At 43.8% G+C, this 21,042-nt stretch overlaps 1 protein-coding gene across 1 annotated transcript in view; it reads left to right on the top strand.

Annotated features, from left to right (window-relative positions):
* Positions 1-1,189: 1,189 nt before the first annotated feature.
* The window catches only part of TRIM44 (tripartite motif containing 44), a 93,013-nt gene continuing 73,160 nt past the window's right edge, over positions 1,190-21,042 (top strand). The window contains exons 1-2 of the mRNA XM_033149761.1: positions 1,190-1,835; positions 9,576-9,653. Of these exons, the coding sequence (XP_033005652.1) occupies positions 1,431-1,835; positions 9,576-9,653 (483 nt within the window). The 5' untranslated portion in view covers positions 1,190-1,430. The remainder of the gene's footprint in view (positions 1,836-9,575; positions 9,654-21,042) is intronic.

The raw sequence follows: 21,042 nt of genomic DNA, 5'->3' as shown, positions 1-21,042 counted from the left end.
GTTGGACAGTGTTCTCGAAGCTACTAACATGAGTTTGGCCAAACTGCGAGAGGCAGTGAAGGATAGGCGTGCCTGGCGTGCTCTGGTCCATGGGGTCAAGAAGAGTCGGACACGACTGAACGACTGAACAACAACAACAAAAATTATCTATTGCAGCTGGCCCATTGCGAATCTGACCTCCAAATGTTTTGGACCACGATTCCCATCAGCCTCTGCAAGTGCAGCCCGTGATGGGTGTTGTTATCCAGAACACCTGGTTGGCACCAGGTGGGTACAACTCTCTAGTAACTGGGCAATAGGACTTAAACACTAGCTCTTACTCTTACTTGGAAGTAACTCACTGAACTCAGTGATAGAAGGAGTTGTGTGAATGGCCAATTAACCCTTCCCTCCACATTTTCGGCCACGGTTCATCTCCTTTGTCCTCTGGAACACAGGCTTGGAAACAGCGCTTTGGGGGCCAGGCAGACAGCCTGATCAGGAAATATCGTGTTATAGTACTTGCTGCAAACTGAGGCTTAAACAAATCTGCATTAAAAAGAAAATAAAAATAAAAACTTCCTTATTGGAATGGCAAATCCTAGTTTTCAAGGCACCCTGAAGCCAAGAAAGAGAACCAGCCAATTTGCTTCTTTCCTTTATCTCCTCTTAGTACAATAGTGGGAAAAAGAAAACATTCTCTCGACTTCAAAGAGCTTCTGCTGATTATTGCCAGACCGGTTATTAGGCTGCTTGGGGCTCCGCTCCCAATGAACACGCCTGGCTTTTCAACCGGGTACAGAAACGCGCGCGCATTTCCCCCCTCCTCACCACAAGAGGAAATCTCTTTTTTTAATTTTGTTTTCTTTGTTTTTTCTTTTTTAAAAGGAGAGGCCTTAATGAATCCCATATGTCGAGGAAATCCCTTTTCAAACCACCATGGCTTGGCCGCGCTCGCGATGCGCGCCACGCCAGCCCCTCAAGAGCAGAGGAGCAAAAGCATCGCCGCTTTAAGTGACTCAGGAAGTTAAACACGCGCATGTACACACACACTCACACGGGTCCTGCGCCCCAGAAGCGAAACTAGCGCGCTTGCTGCGGAATAAAGCGCGCGCGGGGGGGGGGGGGGGGCTGAACCAAGGAGTGCCGTTAAGAAAAAAGGGTGCACTGGGAGGGATTTTTTGGGGTGGGGGTGGGGGTGGGAATGTGTTAGATCTTGGCCCAAAGTTGCTAAGAAGCTGGCAGGAAATAAACAAGGACCCGAAAGAAAGGTGGCTTTTGCAAAGGAAAGCAAAACAGCAGCGCAGAGCTCAAAGTCTCCGAGGCTGGACAGTTGTCGCGGGAAGTGAGCGAGCTCCGCTTTGCAGGCGACGAGGCGTCCTGGTCTTCCCCGCCCGCTTGCTCCCTTCCACCGCCGGCCAGCGAAGGGCCTTTCCTGCCTTCGGCCGACGATGGCTTCCGAGAGGAGAGCGAGCGACGAGGAGTGCCTCCAAGATGGCACCTGCGACGTGTGCGAGCCAGACGAGGCGCAGAGGGCCGTGCAGGCCTGCGAGGACTGCGGCTTCTCCTTCTGCGGGCCTCACGCCCAGGAGCACAGCCGCAAGTACGGCGCCCACCGGACGGCTGGCGTGGCCGCTGCGGAGCCGCCGGGCAGGGAGGCCGCGGAGCCGGAGCGGGTCCCCGGAGTCGGAGAAGGGGAGCGCAAGGCGGAGCGCAGGAAGTGCGAGGAGCACGGCGAAGACCTCAGCTTGTACTGCAAGGAGCACGAGAAGATCATCTGCGTGCTGTGCGCCGTGTCAGGCTCCCACCAGCAGCACGAGATCATCACGCTCAACGACGCCTACGAAGCCGTCCGGGTAAGGATCCTGAGCAGGCGCTAGCCCAAAAGCCAGCGGCGCTCCTTTGGTTGGAATGCAGGCAGCATGGCACCCCGGAAAGCGCACTTGTTAAAGGGCTGTGGGCGGGGACCACTTCGGAAGGCGCGTTCATAAGCGCACTGGGAAGTTTGGGTGCTGGATAGGTTTATCGGGTGTTCGTTCTTCTGGGTAGCAGAATTCACCAGTCCCACCCCTCTGACTGGGTGCTGTGGCTTGTGCACCCTTCCACTGCCGCTTCGGAGTGTCACGGGAGCTTTTGTGCGGCCAACGGAAAGGGATGTGGCAGAAGTGGAGGCGTGGCAAGGAAGTCTCTGATGGCCCGTTTCTCCTTTTATGAAATAGGCTCTAAAAGTGCTTTCCCCAGCTGATCAAGCAGAAAGTGCTTTCAGACTCCTTGTTAGCGACTTTGTTTACCAGAAGGTTGTTGAATACATGTTTTCTGTGGCGCTATGGTCAGAAAGAACCAGAGTTAATTGGTTAATTACCTTTCAGCTCCTTGCAGTAAGCAGACTTTATGATTGCAATGGTCCCCCTCAACAAGACCATTGATGGCAAAGTGGGAGCCCTGAGGATCATGTCCCGCAGGGATTGAGTGATAATATATTAAGTGGTATAGAAATTAAATAAATAAAAAATCTCTAAGCAGTGTACAAAAAACTGGAACAACAATACAGGTCTTGCAGTGCAATTCTTTGCATGCCTAATTTGAGTTGAGCACCGTTGAGTTTATTGGACCTTACTCCCAAGTGTGTATAGGATTGCACCCTAAGACTGCAAGCCTTAATCCTCAGTTATTATAAAGTAGCTCTAAGGAGTTGACCAGAACTATGTAGTGGAAGAAGTTTGAGGGAATCTCCATGAGTAAGGAATTTGGGTTAACTTGGTAGTAAAGAACCATGCCTATAGAGCCAGATGGAAGCGGTATACTTCTTGCTAAGGCTACCATCCTTCCTGAAAGAGCCTGTCTGCATTTCACATTGCCATTACAAGAAAAATTCAGTGGGAGCAGCTCATCCCATAACTGAATTCTATCCCAGGAGAGGTGCACATGTTGATTTCTTGCCCATCAAGCAGCTGAGAAAGTCATGTCAATTTAGGGGGCGGGGAAGGTGGTTTCAGAATTGGCTTTATGCAGCTGTCACCACTGGACATCACTGGATTAAATTAAAATGTATCCCTTGCTGTTGCTTTCCCTATGTTTGGAACTTGCTTGCTGCCTGACAACCATGTATGTTGCTACTGCAATTCCTGCTCCTTGTTTTTGCCAAATACAATGGTATTTGGGAATAAGAACATAAGAGCCCTGCGGTACATTTATCCTAGCGTCCCATTTCCTGCAGTGATTATCCTGTTGCCTACAAACAGGGTGTGAAGGCAATAGTTCTCACTAGCTGTTGTTATCTTGACATCTGCTAAGTGTACACCATGAAAGGAACCTTGTGCACATGTGCTATGTGCTCACATGCAGCTCCCTTGTACGAGCAGGGAAACAAATCAAGAAGCTGGACTTAACCATAGATTCCTTTTACATGCAAACTGGGAAGTGTAGTCAATGGCTTCTAAACAACAGGATTTATAAGCCAATTTTAACACATCACTTCCTTATCCTGACTTGTTGGCAACATCTGACCTATTGTTTACTGAATAGAAATGACTTGCTATTGACTGTGTAGTACATGGGTAGGCAAACTAAGGTCTGAGGGCCAGATCTGAACCAATCGCCTTCTCAATCTGGCCTGTGGACGGTCTGGAAATCAGTGTGTTTTTACATGAAGAATGTGTGCTTTTATTTAAAATGCATCTCTGGGTTATTTGTGGGGCCTGCCTGGTGTTTTTACATGAGTAGAATGTGTGCTTTTATTTAAAATGCATCTCTGGGTTATTTGTGGGGGATAGGAATTCGCTCATCCCCCCAAAAAATATAGTCTGGCCCCCCACAAGGTCTGAGGGACAGTGGACCGGCCCCCTGCTGAAACAGTTTGCTGACCCTGGTGTACCGGTAGTATGTAGCTTTCAGGGGCTACCCATTCTCTTGCTGAATGTGTCTATTTCCTCTTGTGCAGGAAGGAAACAGAGACCGAGAGGCCAAGGTTGCCATAGTCTGCTGTTACAAAATATCCCATGCAAACCAAAGAACAGCTGATACATCTAATTTTAGGCTTTCTCTCAAACATAAGCACTTTGTTTTTGGGCGATCCCTAGAAAACAGTAGCTGTTCACAGAACTGTAGGTGTTTCAATGATGGTGTTAACTTTTCCAGCTGCCAAAATAGATTTGGGGGAGGAGGTATTCTGCAGGCTTGCAACTTCTAGTGAGAAACAGACTCCTCTTGTTCTTGGTATGCTTTTAAAAGGACTGAGTGCATATAGATGGGGGTGGGGGATACAGGACTTATTTTAACTCCCAGCATCTTTACTGTGTGCCCGCAGAATACTGCGCCTTACAGTTCTTTTTTTTAACTTTTGTTTATTTCTGGATGAAATATTTCATTTCCCTCAATGTATTCAGAAAGGCTGGGGGGAAAGTGGGCATCTAGAGGATTGGTCAGATTGATACTTGTATGACACACAAAACTGATGAACAAGTTTTAAGAAGCATTGCCAGGTTGGTGTGTTAGGTCTCCTGTGATCATTTTTTCAAAGCTTTGCAGCTTTGGCCATTTCCTTTCCTTTTCCTTATGTGGAAACTGAAGGCATCAACAGGGGAAAGTGATATGCAAACCATTCATCAGCTGATAAATAATAGGAGGACTTTGTAGTTGGCCATGTGGGCTATTGCACTGCACTTCTCACTTTCAAGCTGCAAGTAACAATTTGTGTATTGGCAGTGGCCCTGTTTGTACACATAAGAGTAAGTCACAGTTCCAAACAAACTATGGGTTACCACAAACAAATTTTCTTCTGTTTGCTTGAAGAGGAGCAAACCATGAGTGCTGGCTTGCTTGTAATGCAAAGTTAGTTTTGCTGTTTGTTTTCCACATCATTCATGGTCACACCAGTGATTTATGGCTTAGGCCATTGATGCAATGATATTATATGAAAATTCTTCTTCTTCTTCTTCTTTGGCAATCACTCGTAGCTGAGTAAGATTGTCTTCCATAAACACGGTTTTAACAGTGAGTCTATAGGTGATTGTGGAGGCCAATTTTGGATCCACACGTCCTTCCACAGTGGGGACATTGGTTTCATGGGCGGGAGTTGATCACGGTGTGGATTTGCCAAGTGTGCCTTCCTCTTAGCATGTTTCTCCCTTGTGTCCTGAGTTCAAGTGTCTTCAAAGCCCATGACACATTTGGTAAAGGCTGTTCTCCAACTGGAGGCCACTGTGTGTAGTAAGTGGATTTAAATGTGACAAGGCATGCATTGAAAATTTGCACAAGAAATGCCCTTTTGCTTCTTGTGTATAAATTGGCTCCTGGAGAGACACTTTGCGTGTAAATTGGAAAGAAGTGGTGGAATGAAATGTACTTAACATTGTATGTAGGGAGATGATGATGATGATGATTTTTAATTTATCAGTGGGTTGGGAAGACATATCCCTTTAAGTAGTAAACTACCAAGAAGAATTGTTCTGTGTTTCAACTCAGTTCTCTGTGCTGTACTGATTTTTATTTGGGAGTTATTTTACACAAAAGAACATTTTTTAAAAATGTGACTCTTTACCTGCAGTCTGAGAAGGGACGCGGGTGGCGCTGTGGGTTAAACCACAAAGTTTAGGGCTTGCCGATCAGAAGGTTGGCGGTTTGAATCCCTGTGAAGGGGTGAGCTCCTGTTGCTTGGTCTCAGCTCCTGCCAACATAGCAGTTCAAAAGCACATCAAAGTGCAGGTAGATAAATAGATACCGCTCTGGCGGTAAGGTAAACGGCGTTTCCGTGTGCTGCTCTGGTTCACCAGAAGCGGCTTAGTCATGCTGGCCACATGACCCAGAAGCTGTACGCTGGCTCCCTCGGCCAGTAAAGCGAGATGAGTTCCGCAACTGCAGAGTTATCTGCGACTGGACCTAATGGTCAGGGGTCCCTTTACCTTTACCTGCAGTCTGAGGTGGCACAGCTCATTCCACCATCTTATTTCTGATCTGCTGCCTCTTAAGAGGTGCTTGTCATGCCACATTTAGAAGACATGGGCTACCTTCCACAAGTCTGTAAATCAAGAGTATCATGTCTGAGTGCTGTGTGCAACAAGTTGTGATGTTCAGACAATAATAAACTGGAAATGGAACATCAGTTCCACAAGGCTGGCTGGGGACATGTTGTGCATATTATTTAGACAAGAGATTCTCATATTTGCAGACACATGGAAAACCTACTGAGATACAACTCTGCCTAATCTGGATATACATGTTGTATGCTTATATGGTCATGTGACATTGCCATAGTCCTCACTCTTAGTATAGCTCAATCTTGAATTTCCCTCCTGATTATGCAAGCAGATTCAGTGTTGAGAGCGAATAAAGGGTTGGACAAGGTAGAAAAAAATCAGAGAATTGGAAAGGACCCCAAGAGGGCATCTAGTCCAACTCCCTGAAATGCAGGAATCTTTTTCCCAACATAGGGATCGAACTCACAACCTTGAGTTTAAGAGTCTAATGCTCTACTCACTGAGCCTAATGAAGTTTCTCTGTGTAATATTGAGGTCATCACAATCAGGATGCAAGATTTTATTGAAACAGCTTTATCTTTTGATGAAACGTCAAGTTCCCTTGCTAGTTTGAACTTCTTATTTCATTAGCTTTGTTTCTCCTCCTCCTTATCCTTATCCCTTGCTGTGGAAGGGGGGCAATGTTTGAAGTGTCTCACAGACATTATTTCAGTAACCCTTACAACAATGCTGTAAGCCAAGTCAATATTGTTCTGGTATGGCAGATGAGGAGCCTATTAAGAAAATATTTATTAGCCTCAGGCCAGCTACCATGACTAAGGTAGATTTTGAACCAAGAATGACTTGGCACATGCACCTAGACTACATCCTAGAGCAGCTCTCATTTAATCCTTACAGTTGGTTTTGGTTTGTACAACCTTTCTTTCCAAGGTGCTCTCGTTTGGGCCAGAAATGATGTAAGATTACTGAATTAAATTTTTCTAAAACACCTGAACATGTAAGCCTGCACAACCAAATGTTTAGACTTGGATCTTTCCAAATGTTGGACATATGGAGCCGATTTCATTTTTACTGGCTACAATGCATGAGTTAGCCATACATAGGAGAGTATTTAAGTATTGCCTCACAGTCACAGGAAGCTATTTTTTTTTTTGAAGCCTGCAGGCACCTTCCTAGGGACATGGATGTGGGAGTGATTGCCTTTGTCATTGTTGGAAAATGCTGAGGAAGTGTATCCAAATTGTGTATAACTACAGAAAGTGTGTTTCATTGGGAGCAGCCCAGTATAAATAGATCGTTGTTTTGGTGACCGTTTTTCTTGGATGAAGTGCTTACAGTGATGTAGTGTAATTGGAAGGTTGCCAGAATTCAAAACTGGTGACTATCTAGGCACCAAAATAACAATTTGCAAAAGTTTCCTATTCTTACTGTGTTTGGACATCACAAACCATGGTTTCTCATGAATGGAACAAGCCTATCCTCTTTGAATGTCTGCATGCTCCCCTTTTTCTCCCTGGTGTAACTGATGAGGAGTTCAAAAGCTTTTGCTTCTGATTTTTGTTAACAGCAGCCTAATGCAGGGGTGGGGAACCTCAGGCCTGCAAGTCTGAATGTGTCCTTGGACTGTGATAACACATCTTGTTTGCCTGGATGGAAGATAGAGGGGTGTGTGTTTGTGTGTGTAGAACCTCTGGCTTTTGTGTGGCTGGAGTCAATGTTAGAAACTCAGATACAGTGGTGCCCCGCTAGACGAATGGCATTCGCTAGCGAATGGCTGACTCGCAAGACGAATTTGTCAATGGGCTTGCCTCGCAAGACGAAAAAAATTCCGATTCCCCCCCCATCAAACTGCTCTTCCCCCGTTGGTGCTTTGCAAGACGAAATTGTCGCTATATGACAGCACTCGCAGAACGAATTAATTTCGTCTTGCGAGGCACCACTGTATATAAGCTAGGTGCCGAATGGCTCCTTAAACCAGGGTTACAGTCGCCAAAACAGAATATCTAGTTGCCATTTTGGGGCCAGATAGCTCGAAAGTTGTATTTTTCAATACAACCTTTTGGTTCCTATAATTCATTATGATTGTGCAGATAAAATATAACAGATAGAATTCTCCAGGATGGGATATATTAGTGTGTGAAATATTAAATGCCCCCCCCCCCCCAGGAATGCACCTCCAGATGGTGGAGATGTCAGGCACTATTCCTGGTGCTCTGGCCACTTCACTTGGTCTCAGGTGGCCAATAGGTGCAAAATGCACCTTGCGCCTGGCTAAATTCAAACGCTGGCTGGAGTGTATTCTTCTGCACAAAGCTAAGAGTCTCATCCATTGCTCCAGTCTATTTTGCTTCAAGCCCTGCCCACTTTTGCCTCTCAGCCACTAGCACATGGTCTCCAGAATGGTGCATATGAGGGAAGGCAGCCCTTAGTCTTGAAGAGCTTCCTCACCCTTGGTTTACTGTTATGTCCAAACCCTAAACTCTGATTAGTCTAACTGTGCTTAGCGGAAACAAGCCAGCTTTGTAAGTCTTGGTTTGAAGCTGGCTTGCTTCAACAAACTAGCATTAAAACTAACCGCAGCTTGCCGGAGTCAGACAACACGGCAGGGTGTGACTAATCGAAAATGGAGGTGAAAGCTTCTGAACAGCTCCTCAGCTGTATTGGAGGGGTGAAGAGGAAACAAGGGGAGGCAACCCTAATCTTGTTCTGTCATGATAAAACATTGGTTTAGCATGACATCCATATGTAGACACTAAAAAATCTAAAATATTTTTCATGAGATCATGCTGGATCTTTTAAATTTTGGTTGACAAATACTGAGGATAAAATTCAAAATATCTCTTCTCAGGCAATCAGAAAAAGTTATTGTGTAAAGCGTAAGTCATGTTAAATACTAAATAGTCCAAGTGTGCCTCTCTGAATTGCTTGTTTCACTACTGCGCCCTCCCTGTCCCTTAGCTATGAGCTGCAATTTAGTTTTGGAGAGAGGATAGTTCAAGCAAAAGTAACAAATATTCCCAGGATTCCACAAGCGCTTTGTGCCTTTCTTGAAGTGTGAACTCTTGATTACTTCCTTAATTAGTTCTTTCCGTCTGCTCCATCTTACAATTGGAAGCACGGAAGTGCAGGATTAAATTATCGGGCGGCCAATACCAATTACAGAAAATAAATGAAACATGGAGCCAGGTCACCATTGCCCAGCATATTCTCAGCATGGCCTTTACGCTGAAGGGTACTGAGTCACCCCTTGCAGATGGCTGCCTTCTTGACTTCGGTGAGAGGTGAAAAATGCTGAGCATCTAACAGGATTTGAGCTTGCTTGAAGCTGAGCCATGTGACACAAGCAATGAATGATTTGGCCTGTGCAATTGCATTTAATTTTCATTCCAATAGTTTCCCCAGTGCTCTTGGCAGAGACATTTCTTCTTCGTTGAGACCTCTGCTTGCTTAACCTCAGTCCCGGAAGAATGAGTGAATGTATTCAGGGGCTCATAGCAACTTAGCTAATAGAAAGTGCTGAAAGATTGGTGCTCCCCCCCCCCCAAGCTGTCTTGTGGAAACCCTTGTTGCATTTGTAGAGTTGAAAAGAGTCTCATGACCGTTGCCCTCTTTGTCTTTCAGAACAGAGAACATGTGGACCTGAAGGTGGCCATGCTAGATATGGTGGAAAGGTTAAAGTTCAAGTGCGCAGACCCCAGAGTAAGTTAATAAAATGCCTGCTGCCTTTTTTTTTGTCTTTTCATTCTCCTTGAGAAAAATGCTTGCTAACGACTATCTGCACATTACATTAAGATCTAATTAAGCCTGTCAGTCAATTTTTTTTTCCAGCTTCATATGTGCCTAGAGATAAGTAGTCTCTTTCTCTCTCTCCCCCCGCCCGCCCGCTTTCATTTTATGGCTTGAAATGCACAATCCGTAATTGTCTTCCCTAAACAGCATATAATTGTGGTTATGATTTTTTTCTATTATTTATTTATCTCATCCATATACAGCCCTTCCTCCAAGAAGATTTGCATAACATTTGCAACTCAAGCCTATTGTAACTTAGGACACCTTTGCAGACCCAGTGCTTACCTTTAACCCAAACACAGATTTGGGGACCAGCTGGTTAGCATTTAAAACCCATACATTTTTGTAGTGATAGCATTGCTTTTGTTACCCACATTAGGCTGCAAATCAGTAGTGGGTCTAGGCCCATCAGTTGAAAATCAATGTCGCGCTGAGCTATGACCACAGAATCAGTGGTTCATCTAGTCCAACCCCCTGCAATGCTGGAATCTCAACTAAAGCATCCATGACAGATAGCAATCCAACCTCTGCTTAAAAATCTCCAAGGAGAGAGAGATCACAACCTCCTGAGGGAAACCTTTCCACTGTCGAATAATAATTGGCCTAAGGTCACCCACTGAACTGTATGGCTAAGGGAGGCTTTGAAGAAGAAGAAGAGTTTGGATTTGATATCCCACTTTTCACTACCCGAAGGAGTCTCAAAGCGGCTAACATTCTCCTTTCCCTTCCTCCCCCACAACAAACACTCTGTGAGGTGAGTGGGGCTGAGAGACTTCAGAGAAGTATGACTAGCCCAAGGTCACCCAGCAGCTGCATGTGGAGGAGCGGAGACACGAACCTGGTTCCCCAGATTACGAGTCTGCCGCTCTTAACCACTACACCACACTGGCTCTCTTTGAGCCCAGATTGCTTAATTTCAGGCCCAACTCTTGGTCTGCTGGGGTATACTGGCTTCATTTCCTTAGGAGTTCATATCTACTTTTGGAGTTCATAATTATCAACCAACCTGCTGTGGGAGGGAGTGGTGGTGCACCAAAACAGTAATCATTGTATTAGGGTACCAAATATGTTCACTTCAATGAGTTGATGAGGCTGTTGGCTTTCTTGTACAGTAGTCCACATAGACATAATCGAGTGCCCTCTGGACCAAACGTTTACATGTTTATGTATTGAACGTGCAAATTCATTTTGTTTTACTTTAATGAAAAGCACTTCTGGGGGCAAAAAACCCAGATTATTTGCACTGGGCAAATAATAGGTCATGGAAAGCAATGAGGCTTTCAGGGCCACCACTGAAATAAACCAATGATCTTGCGCCCCCCCCCCCTTTACATAATTTATATCCTGCACCTTCAACATCGATTTATGTTCCTAGAGCAGCTCGCAGAGGAGTAAGAGACGAAAAGTACAACTTGAAATAACATAAGGCATGCAAACCAATACAGAAAATTTAAAACTACAAATTAAACAGCAACAGCTGCCAGGTGGATGTACTCTTTTGTGCCCCATTCCATTCCCTGGAGCTGCCTACGCACTGGCTTTTGGTTTTTAGCCCCATCTAGCTACAAACAGAAAGTTGGATACCTGTTCGTTGGAAATTTCAGTCAGTTGAATAATGTGATATGAGAGTCATCTTCAAATATGTGAAGGGCTGTCTTGCTCCAGAGTGTAGGCTCGAAACCAGCATGTCCAAATTACAAGAAAGAGGATTTTGACTAAATGTTAGGAAGAACATCTTGATGATAGAGATTGTTTGCTGAACTCTCTTTCATTAGAGGTTTTGAAGTACTGTAGAGACTGTGTGGCCACTATAAAAGGATGCCTTAATAGTGGATTTATTGCACTGGCAGCAGGGGTGGACTAATGGCCTTTTTCGGACCCCAGCATCCCTTTGACCTGGTTAGCATGTCATGCTATTAAAACATAGCTTAGCACAGGGCCTTATCCATTGTTTGCTCACTGTCAGGGAACTGTTTCCGGCTCAGTGCAGGGTGGTGGAAGGGCTCTCTGGATGTTACAGAGAGCCCTGGCCCCACTTGACCAGCAGCACGTCCTCTTCTAGCAGAGGGAACAGCGAGGTCTCCAGTGGGGAGGGGCCGGCAGCTCTGAGTCTGGAGAGCAGAGGCTCTGGGGATGTTGGAGAGACCCTGCACTCCCCTCGCTCAGCGGGTGAGTAGGGCACGCCAGTTCTGGCGCCCCAAGTGTGCAGAGGGGTGAAATGTAAGGAGGGGAGGTAGAGATTTGGGATACTGAAATTCTTATGTTGGGGTCACAGCCGGAAGGGGCCACTCCCGGATTCTGCGAGTGACTGATACAGACATGAACTTGTAGCTCTGCACTGTAAATAGCATGCACAATAAACCTCTTAAAAGACGGTTTGGAATCTTGCCTGGTTACTCGCGAGCAACCACCCCACGGACCTTACACTCGCCATGGTTTGTGAAAATAAACCATGGTTCGTTGTTGGCTTACTGACACCTATAGTTTAGAGTTACATATGAACATGGCTTCTCTTTTTACAGTAGGTTATATCTGTGATTTGTTTCATCACCCCACCCAAATTGTCCATCAAGCAATGGAAACGCTGGACGAGAGCGACTGGAAAACTATGCTGCTCTCAACGCTCAGCAGCTCACTGGTGCTCTTCTTGAAGCCGACATCACTGCTAACAGCTTCAGAACAGGGCCCTCCGCCCCAAATCAGCCACACCCTTCTTTAATTCACAGCTGCATAATGCGCTGGAACTGAAAACTTAAAAGGAATTTCTTTGAGCTGTTCCTTTGCAGGCATTTCCGCTGCTGGGTGCTTGGTTGGTTTGGTTGGCAAATGAACAATTTTTTTGGGAATGTGCCTCCTTTAAATGTGAGCAGCTTTTCAAGTAAATGTACAGGGGAGAAGATATGGCTACTTCAAAAACTGTGATGGTGGTTTGGGGAATGAAAAATAGAAAGTGATTGTAGAGTGAAGAAGCGGAAGAAAAGGGTTAAACTACAGGCTGCGAAGGAGTGTGGATATTTTTTCTGGTGGGAATAGAAGGCACCAGTGACTGTTGGGTGATGCTTAAGGGTAATCAGGCACAGAGACAGCTGATGGTGGGAAGTAGGTGTGGTATAAACAAAGATATATAATGAAACAAACCATAGTTTCTTTGTATCTGTTTCAGTGTATCTGAAGAAGTGTGCATGCACACGAAAGCTCATACCAAGAACAAACTCAGTTGGTCTCTAAGGTGCTACTGGAAAGAATTTCCTATTTTGTTTCGACTATGGCAGACCAACACGGCTACCCACCTGTACATAGTTTCTTTGATTGCCTGCTGAACGTCCTTTGGCTTAAGCATGGTTTCTTCGAGAAACCATGGTTTAATGTGTGCAGTCTGAGCCTATATTTATATTCACATTGGTTCTTAAGCCTTTGCTGATTGCCTGCAACAGGGGTGGTGAAGTTATTTCCCCATATGGAATGTATCCTGGGGTCTGCATACCAGTTGTAAGTGAAACCCAAGGCAGAGTGAGGCCCAGGGCAAAAGTGGGCAGAGCAATGGATGTGGCTTCAACCTATCTACCATAGGTTACACACAAAAGTCATATGTTTCTGCATGCACACATGCACCAGGGCCAGAGATTCCCCACCCTGGCTCACAAGGTAGCATGTTTATTATGTTTTATAACAAAGTAGATTAATATTTATCTAGTTCTAAATCTATGCATTGGTTTGCTACAATTCTTTAACCTGCTTCAGAGAGTAAATTATTTGCTCAAATGCCTTTTTGTCAGCTATTAAGTGCAGAGTTGTTGTTGTTTAGTTGTTTAGTTGTGTCTGCCTCTTCGTGATCCCATGGACCGGAGCACGCCAGGCACTCCTGTCTTCCACTGCCTCCCGCAGTTTAGTCAGACTCATGTTGGTAGCTTCGAGAACACTGTCCAACCATCTCGTCTTCTGTCATCCCCTTCTCCCCTTCTCCAAAACTATCCTCCAATCTGAGTTTTTAAGCATCTGCTGTGTGCTCGGTGCTCTTCCAAAGGGGGACTTTCTGAGTGCCAACATGGGAGCTGTGTGGTTTCCGTAGTCTGTGCCCTTCCAATATTATGAAGTGGGCTCTTCACTCTGCTTTCAAAGTCAAAGTGAGAAGTGCTGTCATCAGGGTCAAGAGAACGGTAATTGTGTAATACAGTATCACAGAGTGTAATGCAAGATTTATGGGTCACACTCTTGAACTAGGTTGGCCATCTGTACAGAATTAATAAATACAAGTTGCTGTACGGGGGGGGGGGGGAGGGGTTGGTATTGTGATTTAGGCCTGGCAACTGATTAAATGTTACTTGATTCATCAGTGAAAAGCAAGGCAGTTAATCCATGACTGTAATACTTCTGTTAAGAGATTAATTTCATTAAGCCTGGTATATTTAGTGATGCCTGGGGAACTGGTTACCCGTCAAAGGGCTTTTTCAATAATATCACCCAGGTTGTGGGAAAAAATCCCTTTGGAGGTTAGGTTAGTGCCAACATTGTACAGCTCTACGTACCAGTTGAAAACCTGCCTCCCCCCCCCACCAGCTGCTGCTTAAGTTGGTGCGATTGACCATTGTATCTTGTGTTAATAGATTACTGCTCCCCCCCCCCATAACTGCTGTTTTAAATTTTGTGTTTACAAATGCTGTACTTAGGATGAAGGTTGGAAAAGAGAATAAAATATTAAATAAAATAGGTGATATTTGAGGAATATTAACAAAGAAGAGAGGACAGTTGTAGAAGAAGATACCCTCTCAAGTTTATTTATGAAATCTGTATCAGACAAGCAGTGCTTCTTTTTCTAAAAAAATGTTTGGGGCACTCTCATTTTCCTACTCATATTGAAATAATGGCCCTCAGTGAGGCCAAGCTTAGATTCACAAAATGTTTAGGGGTATGCGTACTCCTGCGTACCCCCAGAAATAAAAGCACTGCATGCAAGCAACATGATGCAATTTTTTGTTTGTGGTAGTGGTTCATAACCATTACTGACACTCTCAAGTCAAGTGCCTCCCCCCCCCAAGTGATGTATAAACAGTTGACCGTGGCTTAGGCTCCCTTTTCTATTCCCAGAATGCATTTGGAGTTGGAATCTTCAGCATTGACTCCTGTTAAAAAAAATTGGGGCGGGGGGGAGGGGTCTGAGCTACAAATAAGTGGAGCTGTTATCCACCCCGCTCTCCAAAAATGTTTCTGCTCTGACTCCTTAAAGCAGGAGTGACTAACCTGGTGGTCAACAACATTAGCGAGGTCACAGTTCCCTTCCTCTGCAGTCAACATGGCCAGTAGTCAGGAATGATGAGAGTTGTAGTCCAGCAATGTCTGGAATGCCACAAGTTAGCCACCTCCTGGACCTAAGTCATGGGAAATGTAAAAGATGCATGATGAAAAATACAAGCACTGCAACTTGTGTTGAGATGTTTGGGAAGGCTCAGACCAGAATGCCTCCTTTATGTGCTTAAGGAGGGCACTCTTACAGTGTTTAAGAAGCTCTGTCTCTTATAGATAGCTTTGCTGTTCAACATGGACGTCTGAATAGCCAGTATTCTGTATAAGTAAATGAGATTGTAACTCCAAGGCGTTAACTATGTTCAGATCTTAACAGTCCACCCTGTTCTGTTCCTTTCTTGCACACGTCTAATGGGCTATTATGTGCTTGCGTGAAATTGTCTCTGTTTCTGCTGGTTTTAATTGTCTTGGAAGAGCTGTTTAAGAAAGAAACAAACTGCCTCAATCTCTGGATGCTGCCGCATCCTTGACTTGTACAATCTGGCTCCGAAAATCCTCCGGCGCTGTTGTTCCTGTAGCAAATTTCCCGCTAGCATCACAGGACTTGATTAATCCAAATGCTGATGTCCCACAGGCACTGTAGTTATTTTTAGCATTATGGTTGTGCAAAGGGTGGGTGAAGATTTATGGCTTTGTCTAGTAAAATATCTAGCTGCCTTTCTCTATATATGGGACTTGGATGCATTCCAGCAGCTGCATCTGAAACAGCATCTCCTTCAGAGTTGCCAACTCTTAAATAGCCCTTTGTGGTGTTTAATTAAAAGTTCTAAGATCCTGAAAACCTTGAATGAAACTAGTCGGAGACATAAGCAAGGATTCTTATTGTACTATCTGGATAGAGTGTGACATATCTACGTAGTTCAGCCCTTAAACACGTGTAACTCAGTTCCAATGACAGGCAGGTAGCCGTGTTGGTCTGCTATAGTCAAAACAAAATAAAATAAAAAATTCCTTCCAGTAGCACTTTAGAGACCAACTAAGTCTGTTCTTGGTATGAGCTTTCGTGTGCATGCACTGAAAGAAGTGTGCATGCACACGAAAGCTCATACCAAGAACAAACTTAGTTGGTCTCTAAGGTGCTACTGGAAGGATTTTTTTATTTTATTTTGTTTTGTCAATTCCAATTCCAATGGTCTTGCTCTGGAAAAAAAGCAGTTTCTGAACAAGTTGATGAGAAGTGAGGTGTGTGAGTGTGCTCCACTACCTCCTACTTCACTTCATTGAATCCTTCCTAATTGTCTGGAACATCTATTTCTGACTGCATCAAAACATCCTGTTTTCATGTGACGTATGCCTTGTGGTTTTTACCCATCAGACTTCCATGTATAAAATTGAATTTTGCTCCTGAGGTTTCAAGAACCGTGAGAATCTTAAGTCAATTTAAAGTTTCTAGAATTGATGTGACTTAACTAAATAAGAAAATAATGCCACTTATGAAGATGCTGTATGTGTTATATGTTTTAATCTCAAAATTGTATTGGATTTAGCATGGTGACATTTATTTTATTCATTTATTTTTTTAATGATGTCTAAACTACCCTTCATAAAAATAGATCCCAAGGCAGTGTGCAATAATAGCAACAATCAAGAAATACAATAAAATCTCTGTTCCTTGAGCTAACTTTTTCAGGAATGGAGTCTAAAGAACTGAGGCAAATAATTGTGGTGAGAGGCGAAGTTCTAGGCCTAATAGACGAAATAAAAACTGGTTAAATGCCAGGTCTGGGTGCTATTCACCCAAGAGTTCTCAAACAACCCATATGTAAACTTGTTTATCGTCTAACAAAAATATGTAACTTCTCCCTAAGATCATCCTCCACACCTGAGGACTGGAAAGTAGTCAATGTAACACCAATTTTTTTTTTGGGGGGGGGGAATGGCTCCTCAAAATTGCAGGCAGTTACTGGTACCATCTGTCCTGAGTAAACTGGTGGAAAGTATTGTTAAAGATAAAATAACCAAGCACATTGAAGAACAAACCTTGTTGAAGCAGAACCAACATGACTTTTGAAAAGATAAGTCCTGTCTCTCTAAACTATTATAATGACTTGAGAGTGTAAAAAGCATACAGACGGGTGACCAAGCTGACATAATGTCACTTCAGCTTTCAATTTTTTTTGTCAAGGTACCTCACCAAAGACTCCTGAGTAAATTTAGTAGTCATGAAATAAGAGAGAAGGTCCTCTTGTGAATCAGGAACTGGTTAAGTACAGTGGTTCCTTGGGTTACGTCCGCTTCGGGTTGCGTTTTTTTGGGTTACAAACCCTGCAAACCCAGAAGTGAATTTTCCCGTGCGGACGCTTCTGCGCATGTCCGGGTTATGTACTTTTCGGGGTGCGAATGGCACCCCGGAACGGATCAGGTACATAACCCGAGGTACCACTGTAACAGGAAGCAGAGGCTAGGAATACAGGGACAGTTCGCCCAATGGAGGGATGTAGAAAATGGCATCCCCCAAGGATTGATATTGGAACCTATGCTTTTTAACTTGTTCATAAATGATTTAGAGTTAGGTGTGAGATGTGAGGTGGCCAAGTTTGCGGATGATACAAAATTATTCACAGTTGTTAAAAGAAAGGGGGAAAAAAAGATTATGAATAACTCCAAAAGGAGCATGCAAAGTGAATGGGTGGTCCATTGGAGACAAAAAAAATCTTCATTTCACATGTACACTCATGGGATCTGAACTCACAGCGGCTGAACAGGAATGAGACCTTGGGGTCATGGTGGATAGCTCAATGAAGATGTCAACCGGGTGTGTGGTAGCTGTGAAAAGGGCAAATTCCATGCTAGGGATCATTAGGAAAGAAACTGAAAATAAATGTTCTAGTATCATAGTGCCGTTACACAAATCTGTGGTGCGACTGTATTTGGAATGCTGTATGTGGTTCTAGTTGTCTCATCTGAAAAAGAATATGGTAGTTGGAACCTTCACTATACAGCTTTTGGTGTTAATCTGGCCTTTGACACCTGAGATGTGTATTTTCAGGGCCAACCCTATTTGTCTTAACTTTGTCTTAAATTTTTCTTAACATCTGCTGGCTAGTTTGCAAATGGTTTATGTGCCTTTTCCTGTAAGCTTGAAATATTTCGATCCCTGAATATGCTGCCACGAACACATGAATGTATATATAGAAAAAGTTTTTCTTGCAGACTCTGTCTTCATCACTCATGATACTTGCCCTGTTTTAGCTACCGTGATGAGAATATAGCTAAATCGCCTCGCCCAATTACTATTTTTTGAAGAGAGAAGGTGTTAAACCACTATCTTCTTTATTCTTAGTGACGAAACCTTGAGCTAAACACCATCAAGAAAATTTTTCAGGCCACATTGCTTTTTCTTACTCATTTTTTTTATTAAAAAACAATTCTTATTCATTTCATGCTATTTCAAGTCTTCAGCAATATTCGCTGCCAAATGGTGATTCATTTGTGCAAACGGATAATTATGAAGCAAATGACACTTTTGACAAGCAGAGCAAAGCTGTCAGGCTCTTTCCCCCTGAGCAACGCCACTTTTTGTTTCCAGTGCTTGATTGTATTTGACATTTAATTTAAGCGCCCTTGGTACCTACTCACAGGACTTTGCAATGATAATGGTGATAAAGCAACCGAGAGCTGCTTATGACAGAACCTTTATTCTTCCAATTGTCCCCACACTTCAGATTGCACTGAAGTGCCTTATTTGCATTGAGGAAAGTGTCTTAAGCTAGAGACTCAGGGGAAGAGGAAGAGACCCAGAATGATTTAATCATGAAACTCATTGGGGTTGTTTTTTTACTCTGACATAACACACTGATCCAGTTGCCACAGAGCAACCTCTCTCTCTCTCTCTCTCTCTCTGTGTGTGTGTGTGTGTGCGCGCGCACACACACATGCACATGTATGCAGCAAAAGGAAAGGTAATACAGACAGGAGAGCTCTCTCGGCAGCAAAGAGCAGAGCAGTCGAGTACCGGTAATTCAATTTGCAATCTTCCCAGCACAATTGGTTCTCCATGTGCATACACATTCCATTGATCTGTAGCGGACCTGGCACAGAGAAAATGCCACTGGTAATATCGGCACAGGCTGTTCTCCCATGAATTGGCAAGCAGATTTTCTCCCTCCCCACAAACCATCTAACCCCAAATGCCTTAACCTTATGGATATTCATGGCACTGACCTTGTCAGATGCTGAAAGCAAAATAGGACACGCGGGCTCATTCTGAGCAGGGGCAACTTCCAAAAAATAAATAAATGCCATGATATAAAAATAAATGCAGCTATGGTACAACTCTCTCTAGGGAGTTGGTATCAGTTGGTGTTTAGTAGATAAAGGGAAATGTTAGCAAGCAGTAGGCACAATGCTGAAGGCCAAGAGAGAGTTTATGCTTTAAATCATGCTAGTGTACCTGCCTCCCTAATCTACCCTTAAGTTTTGAGAAAAGATGCATTCATATCCAACAGGTGTTTTACAAATTCCCTTGGGACCTGGTTTCTTGGGAGTGTTCCTACATGCATTATGTTTATAAGAGTACACTTTGCCAAAATGTTCATGAAAACAAAGAGGACATAGACATGTTTCTATATGAGTAAGTAAAAACTGTTCACATATTATGAGTGATGTACAGGGAAAGTTAAGTTTCTTGCTTGTGTTTTGATGTAAAGCAGCAGTGGAGAACTGGGTCCTGCCAGAGAGCCATATCCTTAGTTCCCCCTGAGGGCCACCTTTGATGAGTGAGACCAGCCGGCTGTCAGTTACCTGACATTACACTGATGCATGTGACCTGTTTTCTTCTACCTGCAGAGCAAACCATGCAGACACAAGACTTTGCAGGCACCATTGATTGGCAGGGCCTGCGGGGAGTTGCATATTTACTTGTCCCACATCTGATGTCATATATATGGCACCAGGTATAAAACAGGTGGGCGTGGCTGGGCTTGAAACAGATTAATTAGGAAACATTAATTAGCCGAGTGGGGCTAATTAATCCCATGGACTGAAGGTTCCCCACCTCTTGTCATAAAGAAGAAGAATGAGGAGGGTCAACGTTCTGGCAACACACAGTATACGCTAACTTTGTTCTGCAAAATTTCATTTCCTCTTTTTTAAAAAAAGACAATTGATTTTTTTAAAATTGTAAATTTATTAAAGAAAGAGGGCAGGAAAGAGAAAAGGGGGAAACAAAAACAAAATACTGTATATACTCAAGTATAAGCCAACCCAAATATAAGCCGAGGCACCTGATTTTACCACAAAACTGGGAAAACTTATTGACTTGAGTATAAGCCAACAGCGGCAAAGGCAGCGGAGGAGGAAGGAGAAGCCTGATGGGGCTGCTTTCAGGCTGTTCATTCCTCCGCCGCCACTGAAAACAGCCTCTGCTGGGGACCCTCACTCGAGTATAAGCCAAGGGGGGCTTTTTCAGCATAAAAATGTGCTGAAAAAGTCGGCTTATACTCGAGTATATACAGTAGTCCCTTAACATTCACAATACAATAAACATCAATACATCCATCTTAATTTACACGTACAGATGGATATATGCCACTCAAATGCCTGAATGTTATCTAAACGAAGTAGGTGTTTATAGAATAATATTCAGATGGAGCAAGGGCATTAAAATCTTCACACCATTACATAATAGATGGTGAGTATTTATCCTTACAGGCTTGAAGTATGTTTCTTAGCGACCATAGGGTTTTCCTGTTGTAAGTCCCCATGCCACTGGTATATAATTTGAAACATCCACATATATCAGAGGTTTCAGCAACACAGTATTAATATGGACATCAACTTCAAACCAAAAAGGATTCCTCAGTGAGACATTCACAGCATTACACCTCCAGCATTTAGTTGCTTTAAAAAACGCTTTATTGTAGAGACTTTGTATAGTCCAGTATACCCGAAATACATTTTTTGCTGAATTGGTCTCAATTTTAGATCTAAGCATTCTGTGTAGATCAGGGGTCCCCAGACTTACCTGACTTCGGGCTGGTTCTTCCGGCGCCGATAG

The sequence above is a fragment of the Lacerta agilis genome, chromosome 1 (genome assembly GCF_009819535.1).
Source record: "Lacerta agilis isolate rLacAgi1 chromosome 1, rLacAgi1.pri, whole genome shotgun sequence".
In the NCBI taxonomy this organism is placed as follows: Eukaryota; Metazoa; Chordata; class Lepidosauria; order Squamata; family Lacertidae; genus Lacerta; species Lacerta agilis.
The sequence above is the reverse complement of the archived record's forward strand: the minus strand, read 5'-3'. Positions and strand labels throughout refer to the sequence as shown.